General features: G+C 41.7%; 1 protein-coding gene across 1 annotated transcript in view; it reads left to right on the top strand.

The window, feature by feature from the left end:
• Positions 1-27,108, top strand: part of C9H10orf67 (chromosome 9 C10orf67 homolog) — a 96,385-nt gene that overhangs the window by 4,929 nt on the left and 64,348 nt on the right. Inside the window, exons 2-4 of the mRNA XM_070471865.1 lie at positions 9,150-9,270; positions 12,482-12,625; positions 14,930-15,004. Of these exons, the coding sequence (XP_070327966.1) occupies positions 9,150-9,270; positions 12,482-12,625; positions 14,930-15,004 (340 nt within the window). The remainder of the gene's footprint in view (positions 1-9,149; positions 9,271-12,481; positions 12,626-14,929; positions 15,005-27,108) is intronic.

The following is a 27,108-nucleotide window of genomic DNA, read 5'->3' as shown; positions in this document are numbered from 1 at the left end:
ACAAGGGAAGTCCCTCAGAAGCTTACTTTTGGACATAATATCTTGGAAGTAACTCTTAGACATCCATCTAGGCTCTTTGGTTGTATGAGTCTTTAGGGCAAGAACCATAATTTACCCTGTATTCTTCTCAATTCTTGGCTAAGACACCTAAAAAGTTTATTAACATGCATATCTCATGTGTCCATAGGAGTTATCTAGGAAAAATGACTAAAACTCTAAGATGGCCCAAACCACCACCTTGAATACCATCTTCAGATAAAGACAAAAGATGCTGAGTAGAGGGAAGCCAGTTATGGGAGGTTACCAAGAAGAGCAGTAAACAAGGGTAAGGTTTGTTATACAAGTTTGAATGGGTGCCTTCTCCATTAGTAAGATTCTCTTGTGAATTAGAATCATCTTCCTGGTAGGAGAGGAAGACATTTATAGTGGCAATTTCCTTTATATTTCCTTTATAAATGAAAATTTCTTTTACAAACAGGTAACTTCTACTCTGCTTCCAGGGTTTCTCCTGTGTCTGCAGTTTCTCAAAACAATTGACTCAAAACAATCCTTATGCTAAAGCATCATATTTAGGGGTGCTATATTCTGCTAACCTTCAAGCCTAAAGTTCAGAAGAGAGGCCCTGCCAGGTTGGATATACCAGTGTGGGAGTAATTGGCACACAGATGCACCTAGAAATGGGAGACTTGGTGAGATCACCCAGGAAATGACAAGAGAAGTGTGTGAACTTTGGGACACCTCAAACTTGTATATTCTTTCAAGAGGAAAAAAGTGGAAGCGAGAGTGCTTTGTTTTTGTTTTTTGTTTTTTAATTATTTGAAATTGAGCAGGGATGTCCCTAGTGGTCCTGTGGTTAAGACTGAGCTTCCAGTGCAGTGGGTGCAGGTTCGATCCCTGATCAAGGAACTAAGATCCTACATACCTAATAGTATGGCTGAAAATAAATAAAAAATTTAAACTGAGCAATACAGCATTGTGAAAATTTAGTGCACTTAATGCTACTTTCTTTGACTAATTCATTAATGAGCATTTGTTAAGATAGATTATTCTAGGATTTAATGAGAAGTGTCACTGCTTTCTGTTAATAAATATTCATGGATCTGTTTTCTGTAATAGGTTAACATGTTAATTTTGTATCTCATTTATTTAAAAAAAGAACCTGTAATTGCTATTTTTCCGAGACTGTATTTTATGCATAATAGCCAAGCTATTATTCAGAAATCAAATTGCTGAGGCTATAAATAAGGACTGTGTAGGAACCACTTAGCTAGTTTGTTGTGATGTGGGTTTCCATTTTAGGCAAAGGGGTTGTCATCTAAAATTAGAGACATTTGGAATTTAAGGGGAAGCTGAAGAATGAACTTTCATGTTTCACTTGGACTCTGAATGAGTCAGAACTTTCTGAATCAGTCATTCAGAAGGTTAGGACCAGTTAGGGTTAGTTGAACATAGACCTGTTCTCACAAGGGATGGAAGAGAAGACTCTCACTTCAGGCTTATTTTTTCTTTTTGGCTGTACTGTGTAGCTTGTGGTATCTTAGTTGCCCAACCAGGGATCGAACCAATGCCTTTGGCCGTGAGAATTAGAGTCCTAACCCCTGAACTGCCAGGGAATATACAGGCTTGTGATTTTTAGATTAATTACTTACAATCTTTGAGCCTCAGCTTCCATCTCCTCAAAACAAAGAAAGGTAGCTAACCTGAGAAAGGATTGTGTGTATTTTTTTTTCCCATTAAAAAATATTTTATTGAAGTATGGTTGATTTACAAAGTTGTGTTAATTTCCACTGTACAGCAAAGTGACTCAGTTATACGTATATATATATATATATTCTATTTCATACTCTTTTACATTATGTTTTATCCCAGGATATATATATTCATTTATTTTTATTAGTTGGAGGCTAATTACTTCACAATATTGTAGTGGTTTTTGCCATACACTGACATGAATCAGCCATGGATTTACATGTGTTCCCCATCCTGAACCCCCCTCCCACCTCCCTCCCTATCCCATCCCTCTGGGTCATCCCAGAGATTGTGTGTATTAAGACAGATGCCTTGACTAAGCACAGTGAACAAGTTAAGCATTCAGTTGTTAAAAAACAAAATTCAACTGAGTAGATTTGAAGATCTGATTGGCTTTGTTAGGTGATTCATGAATTGGACAGCATCCCATCCAGCAATTATAAGGGAGCTCAAAGGGAGCTGTACAAAAAAGGAGGTTTTTATAGGGAAAAGGGTGGGACAAGGGAGATGTTACCATAAAGGAAAAAAAGCAAGAAGGAAAAAAAGCATTGTTTTTAGGCCAGGACTTATCTTTGCAGGGGAAAGGGCAAGGCAGGGGTTTTATCATGCAGATTACCCCTTCTTCCTCTGGGGGCAGAGTGGAGAAGGGCCACAGGACAGATTATCTTCTTGGTGCTGACCAGAAAATTCCAGACTGGTTAATTAAGGCTAACATTTCTGGGGAAGGTTGAAACCGAAATTAAGTCAGGTATTAAGTCTGAATTTGGTATCATGCGCTTTAGAATAAGTAATGCCACTTTGAGCCTGTGGTTTTCTGTTTAACACAATAAATAGGCACTAATTTTATTTTTACCACCTGGAGGAGGTATCTATAAAATTCTTCAAACTGGTTTTAAAAATATCATACTGTATTACTGTAATATTATGGCACCAGAGGGAATAACTGAAAACATTATTCTTTCTAAATCATATCCTAAAGATACATGAATTGGGGGTGATTTTTTTGCACTTCTATTCTTTTTCTAGCTTTGAGATATAACTGACATGTAACATTGTATATTTATCATAAAACCTGCTCACATTCATAACTTACCACCCACCCTAGATCTTTAGCTTAAAATGGGAAGGAAGGAAAGAACATACATGGTCAAGCTTATTGAAAAATGAAGCTGAATAACAAATAGGAGCTGCTTGGTGCTAGGGAGGGGGAGGAATTGCATTTCTCAGCTGGAAAGATAAATCATGGAGGTCTGTTAAGTGGGAGGCATTGCAGAAAGAAACAGTTTTAAGTTTAGGTGGTGTTTGTATTTATCGTATTGATGCAGCACTCCCGGTTCAAACAGGAGATAGAAACCTCACCAGTATTTGAGCAAGGAACAAGTATTTCTTGTTTCTTTAACGTTATTTATTTGTTTTTGGCTGTGCTGGGTCTTCGGTGCTTTCTGCTGCTTTCTCTAGTCGCGGTAGGCGGGGGCTATTCTTTGTTGAGACGCATCGGCTTTTCGCTGCAGTGGCTTCCCTTGTTGCGGAGCGCGGGGGTCTAGGCCTGCAGGCCCAGTAGCTGCGGGCCCCGGACTCTGAAGCACAGGCTCAGTAGTCACGGCAGATGAGCTTAGTTGCTCTGCCGCATGTGGAATCTTCTCGGACCAGAGATCGAACCCATGTCCCCTGCATTGGCAGACAGATATCCACTGTGCCACCAGGGAAGTCCTATTTCTTGTTTCTTATTAAATATTAACAAGGAGTTTTAGCTCAATTTAAAAAAAGCTCTAAGCAGCATTGCAATAGCAAATGTAGCTGTGACCCCAAGGGCAGAAGAAGAGTAAATGTGGACAAAACTAAGAATTTAAAAGGTCCCCCACTTCCACCAAATGCTGAGATTAAGACCTCTTGGGAGAGGATGTGGCTGGTGGTAGAGACACTTGCCAAAGCGTGCCAACCAGAGCTGGTCCATGGGCATGACTTGTTGAGTGGCCATGGTGAACTTGGTGAAAGATAAAGGCAGGCCAAGGTTCTCTATATAGCTGGGAAATCCAAATAGTCATTCCTGAAGGTTCTGAGCCCTCAAGAGTCCTGCCTTTTCAGGGGAATTGGCTGTATTTTTTCATTAATCTTTGCTATTGAATGTGGAAATGCTGAGAGTCACTCCAGAGAATCTCCTGAGTTCCAGACGTAGTCCTTGACTCCTCTGTGTACCAACAACCTGCTTTCTTGAGGATCAGAATTAATCACTTCAACCAGTAGTGTGCCCCTTTCTCTGCCTTTGGTTTAGTGGTGTAGGGATCACACAGTGGCCAGGTACCGTTCAATTCACTCTCGTCTAATTCAGTAGAACCACTGTTGTGCTTCCCAGTAGAAGCAATCTCCCTTTGGGAACTAAGACCTCCAAGCCAGCAGGTCATAAAGTTTCTGGGAAAAGAAGCAATGATTTCAGGGGTGGGTTATTAGGTGTAATAGTGAGAGGCACCTCTTGCATTTTTACCAAGATTCTCGGACCTGTGGCTGTGGGAGAGATGGTCCCGTGTGCTGAGTGGAGGAGAAGAAGAATATCTCTCCTATCATTTCTTCATTTTTGGCTGAGCCCCCCTCCCCCCATAATAAAAGACAGATTAACCCGAAAAAAAAAATAACAGAAGTTTAATAACATCTGTTCCTCCTGTATACAAGGGAGACACCCAGGAAATCGGAGTAACTCCTTGAAATGGTTCAAACCACTACCTTAAATAGAATCTCTACCTAAAGACAAAAACAGATGTTGGGAAACAGTTATGGGAAGTTCCAGAAAAAGCACAGTAAACAGGGGGATGGTTGTAATGCAGATTTAAGCTAATGCCTTCTCCATTGATAAGAGTTTCTAGAGATTTAGCCTAAAATACTGACAGTTCTTACTGAGTGAAATTGGCAGCATCTGAGCTTGCTTGAAGGTTGCATCTGACTTTTAAAAAATTGTTTACTTTGAAATAATTTCAAATATACAGAAAAGTTGTCAGAACAGAACTAAGAACTCTTCACCTAGATTCTTTAGTTCTCAACATTTTCCCATGTTTGTTTTCTCTCTCTTCTTCCTCCTCACCCCCTGCCTCTGTACACACATAACACACACAGTCACACTCACCCAGACATTCATTATCATCAGTCTTTTTAGAACCTTCTGAGAGCATGTTACAGACATGTTTCCCATTAAGTGTGAATTTCCTAAGCATTCAAGGGTGTTTTTCCTAAAATGATACTTTTTCCTGTATGATCAGCACACACTCTCGAATCAGCAGATCCACACGGCACAACCCTATCGCAGCCTCCTTTCAAGCTGGGCCAAAAGCACCAGTAATGACTTTTTTTTCCTTTCTGGTCCAGGATCCTATCTAGCAGTGTGTGTTGTCTTTAGCTATCCTGTCACCTCAGACGCGCCCAGCAGGAAGAGTTCCTCGGCCTCTCCCCACTGTTCATGTCCCTGACACTTTTTTAAAAAGTACAGACCTTCTGTAGCATGACCAGCGCTACCTGGGTCCATCTTCTGTTTCCTTATAACCAGACTCAGGTCATGAGCTCTTGGCAGGAATGCCATGGAAATGAAGCTGTGTATTCTCAGGGCATCAGTTTAGCCAGTACGTGTCATTCAGTCTGTTTCCTCATTGGTGCTTTAACCTTGACTTTGCTGGGTTGGTGTCTCCCAGGTCTGCCATAAATTCACCCTTCTTCCCTTTGTAATAAATTACTATTTTGTGTGTAGGGAGTGTGTGCGTGTCTAGTAAGTTGCTTCAGTTGTGTCCGACTCTTAGCGACCCTGTGGGCTGTAGCCTGCCACACTCCTCTGTCCATGGGATTCTCCAGGCAAGAATACTGGAGTGGAATGTCGTGCCATCTTCCAGGGTATCTTCCAGACCCAGATATCGAACCCATGTCTTACATCTCCAACCTTGGCAGGCAGGTTCTTTACCATTAGCACCACCTGTAGGGCCTAAGTATTACAAAATTTCCTTTTCCTCCCCTGCCTCCAGCTTTATTGAGATATATAACTGATGCAGAACACTGTAAGTTTGAGGTGTACAATGGGATGATTTGGCACATTTTTATATTGTAAATCATTATCACAATAAGCTTAGTTGACACATTCATCATCTCCAATAGTTACTTTTGTGTGTATGAAAATATTTCAAATTGTCTCTCTTAGCAACTTTCAAGTGTACAATATAGTATTATTAACTGCAACTGTCGTGCTGTACATTATACCCCAGTACTTATTCATCTTATAACTGAAAGTTTTTACCCTTTGACTAATATCCCCCCATTTCCTTTACCCTCAGCCTGTGGCAACTGTCTCTGTACTCTCTGTTTCTATGAGTTTGACTTTTTTAGATTCCACATATAAGTGCAATCAAACAGTTATCTTTCTCAGTCTGCCTTATTTCACTTAATGTAATGTCCTCAAGGTTCATCTGTGTTATTGCAAATAACAGGAATTCATTTTCTTCTTTCATGACTTTTCATTATACACACATATGTACACACAACATTTTCTATCTTTCTAAGGTTAATTTTTTATTTATCTGTCTATTTGGTTGCACCAGGACTTAGCTGAGGTTCGTGGGATCTTTGATCTTCATTGAGGCCTGAGGGATCTATAGTTGAGGCATATGAGATCTTTCAGTTGTGGCATGTGGGATCTAGTTCCCTGACCAGCAATTGAACCCTGTCCCCCTGCATTGGGAGCATGGAGTCTTAACCACTGGACCACCAGGGAAGTCCACTACATTTTCCTTATTCATTCATCTGTCAGTGGGCACCTGGCTATTGTGAATAACGTCACAGTGAACATGAGAGTGCAGGTAGCTCCTTGGGATAGTGATTTTGTTTCCTTTGGATATATACTCAGATGTGAGACTGCTGGATTATATAGTAGTCTTGTTCAATTTTTCAACAAAATTTCCTTTTCCTAATCAAACTTCCACTGACGAGCTGTAGCCTTTTAGCTCAGCTTAACCCTAGCTGCCATTGATAACTCCCACACTAATCCACCACCTCTGTAGTGGCTGCCCAGTGGTGATTCTCTATTTTCACCATTCCTTTCTATGTTTACTAGAGCGTCTCATTCTCATTTGGACTGCTAGATTCCTGTTTTATTCGATAGGCTGTAATCTGATACTTTCATCATTTATTTTGATGCTCAAATTGTCCCAGATATGGCCAGTGGGAATCTCTTCAGTCTAGTTTCTGTCTCTATCATTTTTTTTTTCACTCTTTCCCCACTTTTTGGAATCACAAGATGTTCCAGGCTCATTTTATGTTTTTGTTCTCCCAGCTTTGAAACCAGCCATTTTCCCAAGAAGCCCTGGTTCCTTTTAATGCAGAATGGTATTTAAAAAATCAACGTCTGTGTTTTTGGTGTGTTCATTGCTACTGGGGTGTCATCCCTTCTAGGGTCTCACACTGGACAGAACTAGAAACACATGTCCATAAGTATACACACATATTTGTACCTATCACTATTTATCTATGTACATAATTATAAAACCATGCCTTCATACCAGAACTTCCAGTTCCATTACATTGTCTCAGGGTATATCCTATTCTACTTCTTTTTTTTATGTTTGTAAATTTCATTTCTGGGACTGGAGAACTTGACTTCTGTCATCTTCAGTACATTTACATGTTTGTTCAATTTATTCAGTCTCCCAACCATGTGGCTTTGTTTTGGTTTTGCTCCCACCACTAGGCATGCAGGATCTTAGTTCCCCAACCAAAGACGGAGGCTACTCCCCTTGCATCGGAAGCCCAGGGTTTTAGCCAGTGGACCGCCAGGGAAGTGCCTGCTTCCATCTTTTTAAAAGCGCATCATCTGTGCACTGGCTTTGCCCTCTGGCTGACCCCCTTGTGGTCACCAGACAACTCTGCCAGTTCCTGGCCTCATTTCTACACGTGGCAGTGTGCAGAGTCACAGAGGGGACCTCTTCCCTGGTGCTCCTGTGTAAAAAGCTTTACCTGCCCCTGACAGGTCTTTTCTCCTGTCACACTCCTCAGAACCCAGTCCCACTCCCGCTCTTAAAATACCTGCCCAGAAGATTGGGATCGCTGCAGTGGTCTGAGACCACAGAAGTGTTACCCTTGATACTGGGAATTCTCCCACCCTTCCCTGAGTTCTGCAGGAGATAAGTCTGAGGCTCTGCCAGCAGTAAAAAGAGGGAGCTTGCCGTGGGGTACCCCCCATCACGGTCTGCTCCACCTGGTCAGCAGACAAGGGAGGGTAGATACATGGATACTCTCTCTTCGGAGGCTGCACTGAAAAGCCTGGGAATGCTCCTTAGGAGTTCGTGGCTCTCTTTTTTTAGCTGACGTTTTAGAAACCAATGCTTGTGGTAAGTTTGGTCAAATTGACAGAGAAAGGACATCCAGAAACTTGGCCTTCTTGTTATGATTTGAGATGTCCGTCATTAAAAGTCTGTAGGAGGATTTTACAAAATACTTCTTTCCACTTTGATTTTGGCGGGGGCGGTGGGGGGTGGGGGTGGGGTGCGGTGGGAACTGAGTTTAAAACCAAATACAGTAGAGTGGTGTGATTATCTTAAAGAAGTAGTTCTCAATTTTTTTTTTTTTGGTGTCAGGATCTCTTTACAGTCTTAAAAATTATTGATCTTTATGTTTTATTTATTCATAGTTACTATATTAGAAATTTTAAAGGAGAAACATTTAAAATAATGATAAACCAATTCTGTATTAATATAAGTAATATATTTTAAAGAAAATTGAACTCTTTTCAAGACAGAATCTTTAATGAGAATAGTATCATTTACATTTTTGCAAATCTTTTCAATGCCTGGCTTAATGGAAAATAGCTGAGTTCTCCTCTCTGCTTCTGCATTCATCTGTCATCCAGGCACATTACCTGTAGCCTCTGGAACTCCACTAAATACTTGTGAGAGAATGATAGGAGAAAAGACAAATCCAATCTTAATAATATTTTGAAAACAATTTTGACCTGTGGATTCCCTGAGTGTTCTGGAACCTCCAGGAGTTCTCAGACCACATTTTCAGAACCTCTACTTAAAAGGAATTTTGCTTGCTATGCCCACGCATGATTTACAATGACCTCAAGCAGCAGCATACATAAAACAGTGGGTGAGATTTTAAAAGGAGGCTCATAAATTGGCCATGTCTCCGAAAATGGAAGCAAGATCAGTGTAGCAATGTGAAATTGTTCAGATAATCTGATAATCCAACAGAGACCTAGGGAAAACCCAAAATCATGAGCAGATAATTAAGTGGTTTTCTCATTTCACCAATCCTTTGAATTTTTAAAATATGATTTACACAAAATATGTGTAAATATATGTCACTAAATATATCTTTAAGGTAATATCTTTAATATGAAGTACACTTAATCTCCCCCCTCTTTTGTTTTTCAGATTTACTATTTCAGATGATTTGAAGGTTGGCTTTTTCAGCACAGACCATGCCACTCAAACAGATTCCAGTGAGATTCTGCCATTAAAAGAGTTGAGCTTAGCTACACAAAATCTAGTGCAGGTAAATCTGGATTTATTTAGAAACTCTTGAGATAATTTGTATTATTTGCCTTCATGTTTCTTTCCTTGACAAAAGTGAAATGATTAACATTTTAAAAATATTAGCATCTTCTATAATCTGAACTGGATAACAGTTGTGTGTTGTTGTTTTTTAATTATTAGTATAAACAAGTACTTCAGGGCATGGCTACCCACTCCAGTGTTCCTGTCTGGAGAATCCCATGGACAGAGGAGCCTAGCAGGCTACAGTCCGTCGGCTCTCAAAGAGCCGGAGAGAACTGAATGACTGAGCCTACAGCATACACACTGCTTCTCTTTGGGCTTCCCAGGTGGCCGTAGTGGTAAAGAACCTGCCTGCCTACGCAGGAGACATAAGAGATGTGTGATTGATCCCTGGGTCGAGAAGATCCCCTGGAGGAGGAAATGGTAACCCACTCCAGTACTTTTACCTGGAGAATCCCATGGACAAAGGAGCCTGGCGGGCTACAGTCCATAGAGGTGCCAAGAGTCGGACACAGCTGAAGCAACTTAGCACACACACATTACTTCTATTTGCATCCTATTTATTTCATGTATGTTAACTTTTTTTTTTCTTCCTGCACTGCATGGCTTGCAGGATATTAGTTCCCCGACCAGAGAGATATTAAGCCTGGGCTCTGACAGTGGAAGCTATAGAGTCCTAACCACTGGGCCACCACGGAAGCCCCTATGTTAACTTGTTTAGTGAAATGTTTTCTTACTCTCTCTGTAATTCTTTTGCCATCTGTGAACATTTTATGTTTAGGATACTTTAAAAAATTTATAAAATATTTTTGGCATATAGAAAAATGTCAAGAATAATATAATGAATAATATAATAATATAATGAATAACATAATGACATCCCATTGTCAGGGATGAAGAAATTTTCCTCTATCCCTCTAAATTCTTCTGGCTAAGCTAAAAATTGAATTGACATGAGACAGATTAATAGAAAATCCAACAAAAACTTAAATACCACATACATGGGAGAGACCCAGGAAAACTGAGTAAATTGTCTAAATAGCCAAAGGTCTCACCTTCAGGTAAAGACAGAAGAGGATGTTGAGGGTAATGGAGAGGAATGCAATTCACATGAAGATGGAAAAGCAAATGTCTGTAAACTATTATCTGCTGGGCCTGCAGAGATGGTGGGACACAGGGAAAAACTTTAGCACACTTTGCTGGGTTCCTATCTGTCTATACACCTGTTGTTTGTCAGTTGCCAAGTTGTGTCCAACTGTTCTTGACCCCATGGACTGCAGCACGCTAGGCTTCCCTGTCCTTCACTGTCTCCCAGAGCTTGCCCAAGTTCATGTCCACTGAATCAGCGATGCCATCCAACCATCTCATCCTCTGTCTGCATACCTAGTTCATGTTATAATACAGTTATCTATGATGCTAACTCCCTTCCTGAAGCAGCTCCTCCATCTCATTCTTTTATGAAGTTAAGGGAAAGTTTATGGGTTCTTCCTGAGTCTTTGGGTCCTTAAAAATAATCAGCCTAAATAAATACTCTTGCCAGAGAAATAGTTTGTGATGGCAAATTTTGCTCCCCTATACCACTATACACCTTTGTCCAATCTCGATGCATGTGTCCATGCTAAGTCGCTTCGCTCATGTCTCACTCTGTGCGATCCCATGTGTGAGCAGCTCTATAGCTTGCCAGACTCCTCCATTTATGGGATTCTCCAGGCAAGAATACAAGAGCGGGTTGCCATGCCCTCCTCCAAGGGAACCTCCTGACCCAGGGACCAAACCCTCATTTCTTAACGTCTCCTGCATTGGCAGTCCTGTCTTTACCACTAGCGCTATCTGGGAAGCCCCGAATCTCAATATTCTATCCTATTTCCTGTTTTCCTTTAAAAAAAACTGTTTTTAATTTTTAAAAATTTTACTGAAGTGATACTTCTGTGGTGGTCCAGTGGTTGGGACTCCAAGCTCCCAATGCAGAGGGTCCGAGTTCGATCCCCGATCAGGGAACTGGATCCCAAGTGCCGCAACTAAAGACCCAGTGCAGCCAAATAAGTTTTAAAAAAAATAAAACAAGTAAATAAAAAATAAAATTTTATTGAAGTATAGCTGATTTACAATGTTGTGTTTCTTTCTTCTATATAGCAAAGCCTTAGTGCTTTTTTTGATTGTAAAGAAACAGAACATTTCATGGACATCAGATATTAAGTTATTATTAAAAGTCCTAACCAATAAAACAGTGACATAGAGTGGTATACTACTGTAAATAGTATTTTGCTTCTGTTTTTTTCACTTAGTAACATAACTTGGAAATCAGTTATGTACATTGGTGCATAAAGAGCTTCTTCATCGATTTTACAAGTACATCATACCACAAACTGGCATCATTTATTTAGCTATCCCCTCCTGATGGACATTTTGGTCATTTCGGATCTCTTATCACGATGAATAATTCTGTACATACTCACATGCCAGTAAATCTGGGGTGTAAATTTTTAAAAGTGAAACGTCTGAGTCAGAGGATGCATGCATTGGTCATTTTGGAGAATGTTGCCAAATTGCCCTGCATAGAAATTATACCAATTACACTCCCACTTTGGAGGCTGTCTCTTTTCCCACACACTTCCCAATGTATTGTCTTTTTTTTTTTTTTTTTTTTTACTGCATCCTGTGGCATGGGGGTTCTTATTTCCCAGACCAGGGGTAGAACCAGTGGCCCCTGCAGTGGGAGTGTGAAGTCTTAACCACTGGACCACCAGGGAAGTCCCGAGGGATGACTCATTCTCCCTGGTGGCTCAGATGGTAAAGAATCTGCCTGCAATGTAGGAGACCTGGGTTTCTTTGATCCCTGGGTCGGGAAGATTCCCCTGGAGAAGGAAATGGCAACCCATTCCAGTATTCTTGCCTGGAGAATTCCATGGATGGAGGAGCCTGGCGGGTTACAGTCCATAGGGTTGCAAAGAGTCAGATGTGACTGAGCGACTGATACCACTATGGGAGGAAACTGCTGGGAGCCTCCTCTCCCTTCCTCCATCTGCTTCTGTTAGTTCTGCCGATCGACTGGAGTTCCCCTGTGTACACGACTCTGAGATGTGATCTTAGATTCAGGACAGGCCCCTGACCAAGTGCCCAAGTTATCTGCCCAGAACCAGGCCAGGTGTTGGAATCTTTACACAGAGTGCCCTTAAGCTCTATAATGACCTATGTTTTTTCACTTTTAGATTACTAAATCCCTTCAGGTGGATTTTGGGTTCCTCAAGCAATTGATTCAACTGAAGTTCGAGGACCGTCTTAAAGAGGAATCTTGCAGACTCTTCAATTCTCTACATGACAGGATCATGACCATTGAAAAACATTACCAACAGGTAGAAGTTCTCTCATTTCCTCTGTTTTAAAAGTAATTAATTTTGTGGATTAATTTTGTGTTTAGTTGTGTAGGCACTACAGTTTTTAGCTTGGCAACTTATGAGGGTAATTTAATTTGCATATGTTGTCTCTAATGATAGTTACAGGGCTTCCCTAGTAGCTCAGAGGGTTAAGAATCCACCTGCAATGTGGGAGACCTGGGTTCGATCCCTGGGTTGGGAGGATCCCCTGGGGAAGGACATGGCAACCCACTCCAGTATTCTTGCCTGGAGAATCCCCATGGACAGAGGAGCCTGGTGGGCTACAGCCCATGGGGTCACATAGAGTCGGACACGGCTGGGTGACTGAGCACAGCACACGATAGTTACAGAAAGCTGTGTGGCGCCTGTAACTTTACTATGTGCAGGAACATTTGTGCGTAGTCTGTGCACAAACTCATTTAAGCCTCACAACTAACCTGATGAAGTACATATGATTATTGTACCCCTTTTACAGATGAGGAAACCAAGCCACAGAAAGGTTAACTCACTTGCTCAGTGTCACTGGTTAAGAAACCACCAGGGTTTAGGTTCTAGGTCAGACAGTTTCATGCTTGAGTCCCAGCCCTTAACTGTAATTTTCTATGATCTTATCTCTGCTTTAATGGCTCTGTAGAAGCCAAAGACATGAAAACTCTGCTGTTCTGAGGAATTCCCCAAAATCTTTGATCATGTTAGCATGTTTATCTGTCATTAAAAATGGGCATTAGTGTTGCTTTTCTGCTATAAAACAAAATACCCATGTGTTGTCGGCCCCATCATTTTTTAAAAGTTTTTTTTTTAAAAATATGGACCATTTTTTAAAGTCTCTATTGAATTTGTTACAATATTGCTTCTGTTTCTTGGGCGGGGGCGGGCATTGGCCCCAAGGCATATGGGATCTTAGCTCTCTGACCAGGGATCGAACCCGCACCCCTTACATTTAAGGTGAAGTCTTAACCACTGGACCGCCAGGGAAGTCTCCAGAGTAACTTTTAATGCATTTCCTCTTTAAGTCCCCCAACAATCCTCAAGTGGAAATCCTGTTATCCCTACCTTACAGATAAGGAAACTTGCCTAAAATTTAAGCTTGCTTAAAGTCAGGCAGGTTAAGTCCTTGCTTAACATCAGAAAGATGGTAAGTTGCACAGTGACATTGAAATCCAGTTCTGTCTGATTCTGAAGCTCCCTGATTGTTTACACTCCATGTTGGAAGCAAAACTGATAACAGAATCAAGAGTATTTTTTAAAGATTTTCTGTCTTTCATTTTCATGCATAACAGATAGGATTAAATGATTTGATTAAGCAGAAAATGACTCTAGTTTGTGGATTAGTGGCCCTAGATTTCTTTTCATGAGCACGATTCATCGAAAAAGGGCCAGGACCAGAAGAGGATATGGATTCCAAATAGACTTCACTATTTTATTTAATTATTTTCTAATTAAATTTTTATTGGAGTATAGCTTCTTAACAGTGCTGTTAGTTCCTGCTGTGCAACAAAATGAGTCACTTACACACACACACTCACACTTACACACACTTAGGCACACTTACACACTCACACACTCTCTTACACGCACATCCTTACACACACACACTTACACACACTCACACACTTACACACACTTACTTACTCACACACTCACACACACACACACACACATCCCCTTTTTCAGATTTCCTTCCCGTTTAGGTCAATTCAGAACTTTAAGTAGAGTTCCCTGTGCTATACAGTAGGTTCTCATTAGTTACCTATTTCATACAGAGTGGTGTATATATGGGGGCTTCTCAGGTGACTCAGTAGTAGAGAATCTGCCTGCCAATTCGGAGATGCAGGAAGATGCGGGTTGCATGCCTGGGTCAGAAAGATTTCCTTGGAGTAGGAAATGGTAACCCACTCCAGTCTTCTTGCCTGGAGAATCCCATGGACAGAGGAGCCTGGCAGGCTACAGTCCACAGGGTCGCAAAAGAGTCAGAAAGGACTTAGCAACTAAACAACTAAGATGCTAAAAATCTGTGATATGAAGATGAGAGAACATGTTCACATTAACTGTTTATTTTATCCATGCACACTCTCTATTGCTTTGGTTAAGTGTAAGTGAAAATGGAATGTGTTGTTTTAGGTGGAAGTGTAAGGGAGATGATTTTATAGTGAAGTCTCAAGAGAACGTGATGATTTGAATGGTGGATACTTAGCCCCCCACCCACCCCCTGCTCCTTGTAGGTGTGATAATTATATTTGGAAATACATTGTGGTACTCTTTGTATTTATTTTTCATTTGCAGAATGAAGAGAGCTTACGAAAATGCTACAATCAGCAGCTGGCTGATGCCATAGGTACTATCAAAGGAATGTACCAGGTGAGTTTTGAGTGCTGTCAGGGGCAAGAGCAACTTGATATACTGGGAGTGCCCAGTATGGGGCTCATCGTGGATTGCCAGTCGGCATTTTTTAGCTTTCAAGATCTGAGTCCTTGATCTTCATGTCACCAAAAAGGGATCAGGTCCTTGACTGTTCATGCTCACTTTAAATTGGCCACTTGATGGTGACAGAACTTTCCAGAGACTGGAAACTTCCAGTCTGGTATCTAGCACACCTGGGCAAGTGATGCAGTTTGCTTGGTGAGTGTGGTTGACAGAAGAAGGTCAGGGAGTCTCAAGAGAAAGTTTATAACTATCATCTTGTCTTTCAGTGTGGTATATTTCCATAAAGAAACATTGTTATTTATTTATTTGGTGCATCCGGTCTTATTGCAACATGCAGGATCTTTTGTTGTGGCACACAGATGCTCTAGTTTGGGACTTCAAAGGGGAGGAAGTGGGGACTTCCCAGGTGACACAGTAGATAGGAATCTGCCTGCCAATGCAGGTTACACAGGTTCCCTGGATCGGGAAGATCCCGCATGCCTTGGAGCAAGTAAGCCCCTGAGCCACTGAAGCCCACGTCTCTGAGGCTGCACGCTGCAGCTGCTAAGCCTGCGTGCGGATGTGCTGAAGCCTGAGTGCCCTGGAGCCTGCTCTGCAGCAAGATAGCCACTGCAGTAAGAAACCTGAGCGTTGCAACAAAGAGTAGTCCCGCTTGCCATAACTAGAGAAAGCCCAAGAGCAGCGCCTAAGACCCAGTGCAACCAAAAGTAAATGATTTCTTATAACGGGGGTCGGGGGAGGAAGGAAATGAAGATGGAAAAGCAGATGTTTGGTAAACAAATGTTTGCTGGGCCTACAGAGACAATGAGACACAGAGAGGACCCTCATCTCTAGGCCCTGCCAAGTTTCCCCCACCACACCTTGTCTGTATTTTTTACGAAATATGGAAACAGGCCCTTTATCTAAATTCCTTAAGCAGCTAAGGGGAAAGTAACAAGAAAAACTTTCTGAGTTTTCTGTTTCTTAAAAATAATTAGCCCAGTTAATCCTCATATCAAAGGGACACATTTTGGAGATGGCAAATTTTGGTCTGCTGCAATTTTCTCCTACCATTTCTTCATTTATTCATTCATCTCTGCCAACTGCACTGTTGGAGCACTTAGTAAAATGCTAAATAAAAGGGATGACAGCAAGCATCCTTCTTTTCTTTTTTTACATCCTTATTTTCTATCTAATCTTACAGGGAATGAATACAGTGTATCAACATTACACACAACAGTTGCTATAGGAATTATCAGGCTATTTCTTTTGCTATATGACTTGAAAAAAATCACAAATGCATTTTAATTTGGTAAAATGTGGGGTTTTGTGAATCTATTGAAGGGCCATATGATTTTTTTCCTTAATCTCTTGGTGTGATGAAATTAATTACTTAATTTTTATTTGAATGTTAACTCAACCTTTCTTTCTGTGTATAAGCCAAACTTGATCATAATGTCCTTTTGTTTGTCTCTCAAATTTGTTTCTGAACTTAGCATGTTTATATTTTGCTTAGGATATTTTAAATCTGTGTTCATCAGTGTGGTGAGCTGTACTTTTCTTTTTTTATGCTGTTCTCGTTGGGTTTGGGTATCAGGATTATGGTAGCTTCACAAAATGAGTTGCAGGATATTATCTGCATCACTGGCAGCATCTGTGTAAAATTAGAACTGTTTCTTCCTTAAATATTTTAAACTGCCAGGAAAGCCACCTGGGCCTAGAGGCATTGATTGATGCATATATTGACATATCTTGAAGTCCCCATTCAATTTCCTTAACTGATTATGAGACAATTTGGGTTCTGTATTCTTTTTGAGTCAGATACAGTGAAGTATTATTTGCCTAGGGCATTTGTCTTTCCTTTAAACTTAAAACTTTGTTGGAATAAAGTCTTAATATGTGTCTTACTGCTCTCAATTATTTTAATCCCACTAACCCTACCGCATGTTTCTATTAGCATCACCGTATTGTCTGTTTTCACTGAGTTTTTTTTGGAGGGCGAGGGCACTGCTCTGGTCTCCATTGTGGTGCTCAGGCTCTTCCCTGACTTGCAGGAACTCTAGTTGCCCTGTGGCAGATGCAATCTTAGTTCACCGACCAAGCATTGAACCCTGGTCTGCTGCGCTGGAAGGCGGATTCTTTACCATTGGACCGCCAGGGAAGTTCCTTTATTAAGTTTTAAAATATTACTTGCTATGTTTTTTATGAAACGAGGTCCTATGTTTGGCTTGTTTGGTTCCTTTTTAATGGTTCTTGCTCTTTACCTTAACTCATCCTGTTATTTCTATACGTATATTTCAATGTATGTGATCGATATTCCACGTCTTTCATCTTTGAGGGTCTGATAAGTACTGGCTGTCACTCATGATATGTCCTTTACTTTCGGGTTTCATGGTGTTTGACTGCAAACTCATATTTCTATGGAAACTCTTTGAGGCCTGGAATAGAGGTGAGTCTCTACAGAGATTTCTATTTGCTTCTGTGAGACTCCTGTGTCTGTGACCACCTTAACCTAATTTTCAACTTGAGGCATTTTAGACCACCCAGATGTATGAATGTGGGCCATCTCAACTTATAAAACTCAGAAGAGATTTTCTTCCCTCCTCCATACTTTGAGCCAAGTTTCCAGATAGGAGGCAATTTCACTTTCCCTCGGGTGGGAGGAGGTAGAGGGTTCAAGGTGGTTACTTCTAATTTGTTCTCACACTGAAGAGATCACCCTTTGGTATCTCGGCCTTCATTAGGTGGTCTCCTATTTTTGAGAATCACCATTTTGAGGGGACCTTTGTGATGCCTTTTCTCTGTGCCCTCTTAAGACATGTAAACCAAAGTTTAAATTTTTACCTGGTTTGCAATGCCCTGGAGTTCAGGCCACCTTCTGTGTTCCACATACTTCTCTGGATGCCCGCGTTCACCTAATTTTGGCCTAACTCTTCCTTACTTTGTCAGCTCATAGAAGCATTTTACGTATTGTATCCAGATTTTTTGTTGTTTACAAGGTAAAAGTCAGAATAACATGTTTTTTTAAACATAATTTTTTAAAGTTTTTTTTTTCTTTTTAATTTTATTTATTTACTTTTGGCTGTGCTGGGTCTTCCTTATACACTCGGGCTTTCTCTGGTTGCAGGGGCCTACTTTCTACTCTCAGTAGGCGGGCTTCTCATTGTGGTGGCTTCTCCTGCTCCAGAGCATGTGCTCTAGGGTGCTCAGTTTCAGGAGTTGTGGTGTGCAGGCTTAGTAGGTTTGGCGCATGGGCTTAGTTGCCCCTCTACATGTGGAATCTTCCCAGATGAGGGATGGAACCCAGGTCCCCTATGTTGGCAGGTGGATTCCTGTTCACGGCACCATCAATGAAGTCCTGATTTTTTTTGAAACGTGCTTTTATTTTTTTCCAGATTATTTACTTGCTTATGTTTATTAAAGTATAGCTGCTTTGCAATGTTGTGTTAGGGTCTGGTATGCAGAAAAGTGATTCAGTTATATATACGTGTATATATGCATGCGTGCTCAGTCACTAAGTTGTGTAGGACTCTTTGTGACCCCACGGACTATAGCCCACCAGAGCCCTCTGTCCATGGGATTTCCCAGGCAAGAATCCTGGAGTGGGTTGCCATTTCCTCCTCCAGAAACATGGAGTTTTATAAGCCTTTTATAAGTCTTTGTGTCTTTAACAGTTTCTGGGTCACTAATAAACTTTTAGTGTGTACCAAATGCTCAAAAAATATATGGCAGAATAAGTGACTATTACTCTTTTCTATATACTTTTTGTATATCTAGGAGTAGAAAGCCCTGAAAAGATTAGATGCTTTATATGCATCAGTGTTTCATAAACATGTGCTGGTTAAATATGCTTAGTCAACAGTGTATTAATTGTGGTTCGTTGGTTTATCTAATTAAAGAATTATTTTAAAGATATGAAAGTGATTCTTTGAATCTTTGCTTTGGCTTGTTGGCATCACTTTGATCCATGACCTCAGCTTTCCAAATCCTGGCCACCCAGTTTGTTAAGGCTTAGTCATAAGAAAGAAGAGAAGAGTTGAAAAAACAGCCTGGGTACACACACTTTTGGTTAGAGGGAACTTTCGTTACTGTAAATGACTCTCTGCTGCCCTCTGGAGACCAGTTCAGGATACAGGTCCAAGTGCTTTTTCAGCTATGGAACAAGGTTTTGAATCTATTTAACTATTAAAACAAGTTCTTGTGTGCTGTTATAGTACCTTATTTTCAGGTAGAAGAAAATGTTTTGTTGAAACTTGCACTTTATTTAGCTTCTTTTGGTCCTAGAAATGTATCAGCTCTGATTCAGATAAGAAAACACATTACTTTAGGTCCCCCAGACACTGAAGGATTTAGAAGCAAATAAAACCCTTTAGAGAGACTGGAGGAATAAGAGCTTGGGGGACTGCCACTAGCTTTCAAATCAATAAGCAATTTTTCCAACATCATTTATTGAATATCTCTGCCTTTTCTATTGATTTATGATGTTTTCCTCATGTAAAATGATAAACTGAGGCATATTAAAGTTTTAAGAGTTTGAGCAAAAATAAAAAAGTTATGGGCTGTATACAGGGGACTAAGGAATGAAGTCACTATTTCCTTATTGGGTATTTTTTCTTCTGGAGGAAAATTCCGGCTAGATATAGAGAGCCTTAGGGAGCGGAGTGTTGAGGGGATTTTGGAGAAGAGGGAGTTGGAGGGATGTTTACATTGAGAAAGGCCACCAAGGAGTAGAGGGAGCCCTGCATAAGCTATACATGTATCGTTCTGCACAGACCTGATCTCTTTGAATCTGACACAGTTGGGGCTCAGGTCTTTGTCTTAGAGGGCACTGGTGATGGAGCATTAGTTATAGAACTGTGAGTGGCAATGCTTGGGGAAACTTCCTCCTTTTCCCAGGGCAGATAATTAATGACAGTGAAAGCAGCTATCACTGAGTGACTTATTTACTATGGCCCAGGCACTGTGCAAAGTGCTTCATGTGCTTTTATATTTCTGTAAAAAGACAAAAAAACTCATTAGGCTCAAATGGATTGCAGAAAAATGTAAATTTTAATACCTAGGTTTTTATTTCAGTGCCTTCCTTTTTGGTGTGACTCTAATCGGCGTTCAGAAAGAAAGTTGGATGGAACTAACTCTCTTCTTCCACGTGTCCTCACTCGAATATTTGGATAAGATCCTAATATCTCATGTCTTCTCCCCTCTGACTAAGCTGCCATCTCCTGAAATGAAAATCATTATAAGTTGACTTCAAATATTCTCCCACGATATCTCCCCCATCAAATAATCACATCTTTTTTGGTAACTTTGAAGAGATCGTTGCAAACAGCTCTTAGTTCATTTTTCAGGACTGCAACACTTCTATGGATAGCAAGTAGCGGTGCTTATTTCAGAGACAGTATTTCAGGTTTGTCTTCTTCCATATTTCCTGAAATATGGATGAAGGTTCAAGGCAGAATTACCCAAATCCATTTCAAGGCTATTATGTTAAAAATGAGTCTGTTAAAATGGTAAAATAGTAAAATTATAATTAAAAGTCTCTGAAGGGAGAAAGCATGTATTCTTACAATATAAGCCTTGCTGTGTTGTCATTGTCTTCCACCTTTGGAGGATTGCAGAGGTATAGAAGGTCCCATTCTAATGAGAGCACTAACTTTAGATTCCAAATTTTGATGCAGCAAATACTATCCAGGTGTTAAATAATTTTTATTTCAGATTAAAAAAAAAAAGTCCTAATAGTATTATGCAATAAGATACCAACATTTTGGTGTTTGGAGGGGATTAAATTTTCTAGACTTTGATTTGTGAAACCAAGATGGGCTTCTGCCAAGAGCAGGGCGCATCCTCTTGGATTGCCAGTAATGGAGCAATGGCCTGAATGAGGCTTTTGTTGAAAAGAAAGTGAGAGAGAAAAGTACTTAGATGAAATGACAAGAAAATAAAGACTATAAAGAAAAGAGTTGCAAAATAGGTCATCCCATACTCACTATGACACAAGCTGTACGAAGCATCTTCCCCCTTAACTCTGCCCTTTCTCCTAAGCGATCACCCCCTTGTGTCCTTGAGTGCAGGCAGCAGGATGTGGGCACCCTTGTGATTAGGGTGTCCTTCTACCTTCAGATGCCGGGAGAGCACCTTTCTTATGCGAGGTTGATTTTCTGCTTTCAGGGAGACAGAAAGGAGGGTCAGAGTGTCCCTCTTGCATTAACCATTTCTTAAGTAACTTTAATTCAAAGTAATCAACATGCCATGGAGGCACATTTTAGGGCGGGTTGCACTGGGCCCCCACCAAAGGATGATGAAATTTTGACAAGCGTAGGGAAAATGGGGAAAAGACAGGGAAGTGGCCCACTTGACATCATAGAGGCATTAAGGTTCAGGGCACAGCCAGGGAAGTGCCAGTCCTTTGGATTAAGAGGGCTGAGAAAGTGGTGAGAGCTGATATAGGAAAGGGAACCCATGGGATTTTTTTTTTTTTTAAGTCTTTATTGAATTTGTGACACAATATTGCTTTTGTTTTGTGTTTTGTTTTTTTGGCCGTGAGGCATATGGGGATCTTAGCTCCCCGACCAGGGATCAAACCCACAGACCCTGCAATGGAAGGCAAAGTTTTAGCCACTGGACATCCAGGGAAGTCCCTGGAACTTATATTTTATCTCGAAGACATCAAAGAATCATTATAGAATTCTAAGCAGCTTTTTTTGTGAATTAATTTTTACTAGAGTATAAATGATTTAGAGTGTCGTGTTACTTTCTGCGTACAGCAAAGTGACTCTGTTATATTGTACATACACATATATCCACCTCTTTTTGGATTCTTTCCTCATATAGGCCATTACAGAGAATTGAGTAGAGTTCCCTGTGCTATACAGTAGTTTCTTACTAGTTATCTATTTTGTATATATTATGTGTTTTATGTATATATATGTGTGTATGTCAACCCCAATCTCCCTATTTATTCCTCCTGTCCGCTCCACAAGCAGCTTTCATGACCTGCTTTAGATTTGCAAACCTGGGAGATAACTGTTACTGGAGTGTTTATGAGACTTGGTAAATAATACTTGTCCTCCCCACTCAAGTTCTGGACTTGGTAAAATAAAGTCAGGGAGCCAGCAGACGGAGGTCATCTGCTTCACTGCTAAAACGGACTATGGGTACCCAAAGCCAGAATCTGGCAGATTAACTCCTCTCGCAGGCAGAAATGGGCTGGGGCAGTTCTGTCTGCCAGGGCAGAGCATCGGCTCCCCACAGAGAAAGGCAAGGGGCAGGAGACTGCCAAGATGTGACCATGTTCCTTCCGCCAACGTTTTAATCAGATAAATGGAGGCATCACTCCACGTGGAAGGAAACAACATTCCCTAGGTTTTTCTTCTTCTCTTAACACATTGAGCTTAACCACTTAGTCTGTGACCAACTAGGTGTGTGTCTGAGCTTTGGGGGATGGTGAGGAAGAAAGCCCTGCTCCCACCTTCATGATGCAGACCCCCCCGTACCATCCCCCGCTCCTGTGGGCATCCTGAGACCACTGGTGCCCTGGAAGACGCAGCATTGGGTTAGAAGAGTGCCTCATTTACATTAAACTCCAAGGTCAATTTGCTCCGCATACTGAGAATTTGCCTCCTGGTCTGTTTCTCACCCCAGATTATGTCCAGCTGTGTTGACCAATATTATCTGTCAAGAGGTTTTGCCTGTGAGGTCAAATAACATCATAAAATTATTATAATAAAAAAACCCAACAGTTATGTCCCAGATTTGAATATGAACTCCTTACTTTCAACTGCCAAAGGAAAAATATTAAATTTTCTTGTAAGACCAAAAGAATGAAAGTCCAAAATAAAATTTTATTGCCATTGTGAATTAAAACACCGAAGACACAGCCCTGCTTCCTTCCCCTTCCCTGTTCCCTGCATCAGAGCCAAGTTCTCAGGGTGCATTGTGGTCAGGAGATGGGCAACATGAAGGGAGGATGGAGTGGATGTCAGTGCGTCAAGCACCACGGGCACCAGCTTTCTTACTGCCAGAGGAAGGGGCTGTACTGTGCAAAGGAGACAAGCCATAATCAATGCTGTGGTGTTGGACTGGAGGGGAAGGTGTTCGTGTGAATGTATGTTGTTTAGATGTAGATATTGTATTAGGAAAAATTGTATTAAGAGTTAGAGAACCAATAGGATGTATGGAGAGAAAGAGATGGAGATTCAAGAAATTGACTCCTGCGGTTGTAGAGGCTGGCAAATCTGAAATCTGAAAAGTAGACTGACAGGCTGGTGACCCAGGGAAGAACTGATGTTACAGCCCGAGTCTGGAGACACTCTGCAGAATTCCGTCTTCCCTGGGAATCTCAGTCTTTCTCCCAAGGTCTTCAACTGATTGGATGGGGCCCACCCACCGTATGGAGGGTAATCTGCTTTACTCAAAGTCTAATGATTTAAATGTTGATCTTATATAAAAATACCCTCACAGCAATATCTAGGCTGGTGTTTGACTAAATCTGTGGATACTAGAAAAGGAGCCCAGGCTCAACCCCTCTCCTCCGTTTTGGGCTGCAAGTCTAAGGGAGGCCAGAGCTGGGAAAGTTCAGATTTGATGTGTAAGCATAGGCTGGGACTTTGAGGATTTGGGACTTTGAGGGGTTTTTTTTGGCTTGCCCTTCTTTCCTTTCTTCATTCCTTTCTTTCTTTTATTCAACATGGTTATTGCTATCTAAGAGTTAAAAAAAAAAGAAAAAAGTCATGGCACTTTCCTGAGAGTTCTTCTAAGAGGTTGAAACATGAGACAGGATATCAGATTTGAAAGGGTGGTGGGAAAAAAAAAGAAAAGCAACTGCTTTCTGCTTACCTCCTCTTGAGCCCAGCTCATTCAATACTCATAAAACATCATGGAGATGTTCATGTTCTCATGAACATCTCATGTTCATCATGGAGATGTTCTCTTTGAATCCAGTGTGTTTGGTCCTTACAATTACTTTATGAAATGCCAAAAAGTGAAACTTTCTGTTCTTTTAAAGAACTGGGTCCTCCCTCCCTTCACCCCACCGCACCCCCACCCTGAAGTCCAGAGGGGCTGAGCACATCCTAAAGGCAGGCTGGCCCCAGTGATGCCAAGTGTGGACAGCATCACAGCACAGTTTCTGGTGGGATTTTTTTTTTTTTCATTGTACTGGGTCTTTGTTGCTGCTCAGACTTTAGTTTGGGCAAGTGGGGGCTACTCTCTAGTTGTGATACACAAGCTTCTCATTGAGGTGGTTTCTCTTGTTGTAGAGCACAGGCTCCAGGGCACACAGGCTTCAGTATTTGTGGTACATGGACTTAGTTGCTCCTCAACATGTGAGATGTTCCTGGATCAGAGGTTGAACCCATGTGTCCTGCATTGGCAGGGGGACTCCCTACCACGGAACCACCGGGAAAGGCCAGCAGGCAAATTCTTTACCACTGAGCCATAAGGAAGCCCCCTGGTGGGATTTTTTTTTGAATATTTATTTATTTGGCTGTGTCTGGCTTTTGTTGTGGCTTGCAGACTCTTCCTTTGCAGCACACTGGACTCTTTAGTTGTGGTGCATATGGGCTCCATTTGCTGCTCCTGGGCTGCAGAACACATGGGCTTCGGTAGTTGTAGCACGCAGGCTCAGCTGCCCCAAGGTATATGGAACCTTCGTTCCCCAACCAAGGATTGAACCCACATCTCCTACATTGCAAGGCAGGTTCTTAACCACTGGACCACCAGGGAAGTCCCATGGTGGGATTTTAAATGAGCTCCCAGTGGTTTTTGTCATGTTGTCAAGGAGATGACTCAGCCAGTTTATCAGAAGCATCTTTGTTAGGGCTTCTCAGGTGGCACAGTGGGAAAGAACTCACCTGCCAGTGCAAAAGGCCCAGGAGACATGGGTCTGGTCTCTGGGTCGGGAAGATACCCTGGAGCGGGAAATAGCACCCTATTCCAGTATTCTTGCCTGGAAAATTCCATGGACAGAGGAGGAGCCTGGTGGGCTATAGTACATGGGATCTCAAAGAGTCAGACATGACTGAGCATGCATGCACACATGCTATAGGAAGGACTATAATTCACAGTCACATCACCTGCCCTGGTGGCTCAGATGGTAAAGAATCTGCCTTCAATGCAGTAGACCAGGGTTTGATCCCTGGGTTTGGGAGATTCCCTGGAGGAGGGCTTGGCAACCCATTCCAGGATTCTTGTCTGGAGAATCCCTTGGACAGAGGAGCTATATAGTCCATGGGTCACAGAGTGGGACACAGATGAAGCAACTGAGCGCATACACACACACACACACACACACACACACACACACACACAGAGGTGAATATGCCTAATGAACAGGCATATTGTTGCCTGATTGAGATGCAAAAATCCTCAACAAATTACAAGTAAATAAAATTCAACATTTCCTATTTTACAGATGATAAAACAAACCCAAGGAACTTAAGAAACTTGTTCAAGGCAACAAACCTACTACTAAGTGGCAGATTCATCTGCAGACCCAAGCCAACCTATTCTAATGCCATTCAGGAAATTGACAAATAAGAGCTTAATAGGCGGCCTAGAAATTCCAAATGTGTGGAGACCTGTGGTCCCACAGTACTTCTGAGAAATTGCATGCTGAGTATCAGCACTGATAAAATTCCCAGTCTGGTGAGGGAAGGGGAGAGAAGGCCAGCACAAGTCAGGGATGCCATTTTGTCCATCGTGCTAAGGGAGTTAGACTTAAGCCTGTGAGGACAAGGAGAGCTGCATTTTAGAAAGATCAGTTCAGTCACAGGGTGCAGATTGGTTGGAGAGGACAAAAGAAGAGTCGGGGAAGTCTCTGTGCAGTAGATTCTCATTAGTTATCTGTTTTGTGCATATATCACTAGTGTATCTATGTCAACCCCAATCTCCCAATTCATCTCAGTGCTCTGCGGTAACCTAAGTGAAAGTCATCCAGTCATGTCTGACTCTTTGCGACCCCATGGACTATACAATGAGTGGAATTCTCCAGGCCAGAATACTGGAGTGGGTAGCCTTTCCCTTCTCCAGGGGATCTCTGCAACCCAGGGATAGAACCCAGGTCTCCCGCAATGCAGGCGGATTTTTACCAGCTGAGCCATAAGGGAAGCCCGTGGTGACGAAAATGAGAAGGAAATCCAAAAAAAGAGGGGATGTACGTATCTGTGTGGCTAATTCACTTTCCTGTACAGCAGAAACGAACACAGCATTGTAAAGCAACTACACTCCAATAAAAATTAATTTTTAAAAATTAGATAGGTATTTCAAAAAAAAAAAAAAGAGGGAGGTGAGTTAAGAGCTAGTGCAACGGTGCAAGTGAACCAGACAGAGTCCGACTGTGACTGGGGGACCCTACGGGGCCTTTCCGGAACAGACCCCCTCCCCCACGTCCTCTGCTTCAGCTCATCTCTGAAGCACCCAGATAACAGTATCTGATGCCCACTTCCTGAGCTGTTAAACAGATGCTAAAACCTTCACCAAACGGAAGCTGTTAACTCAATGACCATGAGCACACAGCCTGCCCGCCTCCTGGATTCTAAGGAATAATAATATGAATCCCCGTGACACCTCCCAATTACCTCACCAGCAACCAATCTGAGAATTTTGCACCAGCTGATCACACACCCTGGGGCTCCCCTCCCTCACCTGGCCTTTAAAAATACCTTGGTGGGGAATTCCCTGGCAGTCCAATGGTTAGGGCTCTCTGCTTTCACTGCTAGCGGCCAGGGTTCAGTCCCAGGTTGGGGAACTAAGAGCCCACAAACTATGCACAGCATTGTCAAACAAATAAATATATTTTTTAAAAAACTGTTGAAACCCACTGGGGAGTTCAGGCTTTTGAGCATTAACTGTGCTGGACTCCTTGCTTGGCACTTAATAATAAACACGGAACCTTCCTTTACCACACACTGGTGTCAGCAGATTGTGTGTGCTAAGTAGCTTCAGTCATGTCCGACTCTTTGCAACCCCACGGACTGTAGCCCTCCAGGCTCCTCTGTCCACGGGATTCTCCAGGCAAGAATACGTGAGTGGGTTGCCATGCCCTCCTCCAGGGCATCTTCCTG

The sequence above is a fragment of the Odocoileus virginianus genome, chromosome 9 (assembly GCF_023699985.2).
Source record: "Odocoileus virginianus isolate 20LAN1187 ecotype Illinois chromosome 9, Ovbor_1.2, whole genome shotgun sequence".
Classification (NCBI taxonomy): Eukaryota; Metazoa; Chordata; class Mammalia; order Artiodactyla; family Cervidae; genus Odocoileus; species Odocoileus virginianus.
This window is presented reverse-complemented; position numbering and strand designations above follow the sequence as displayed.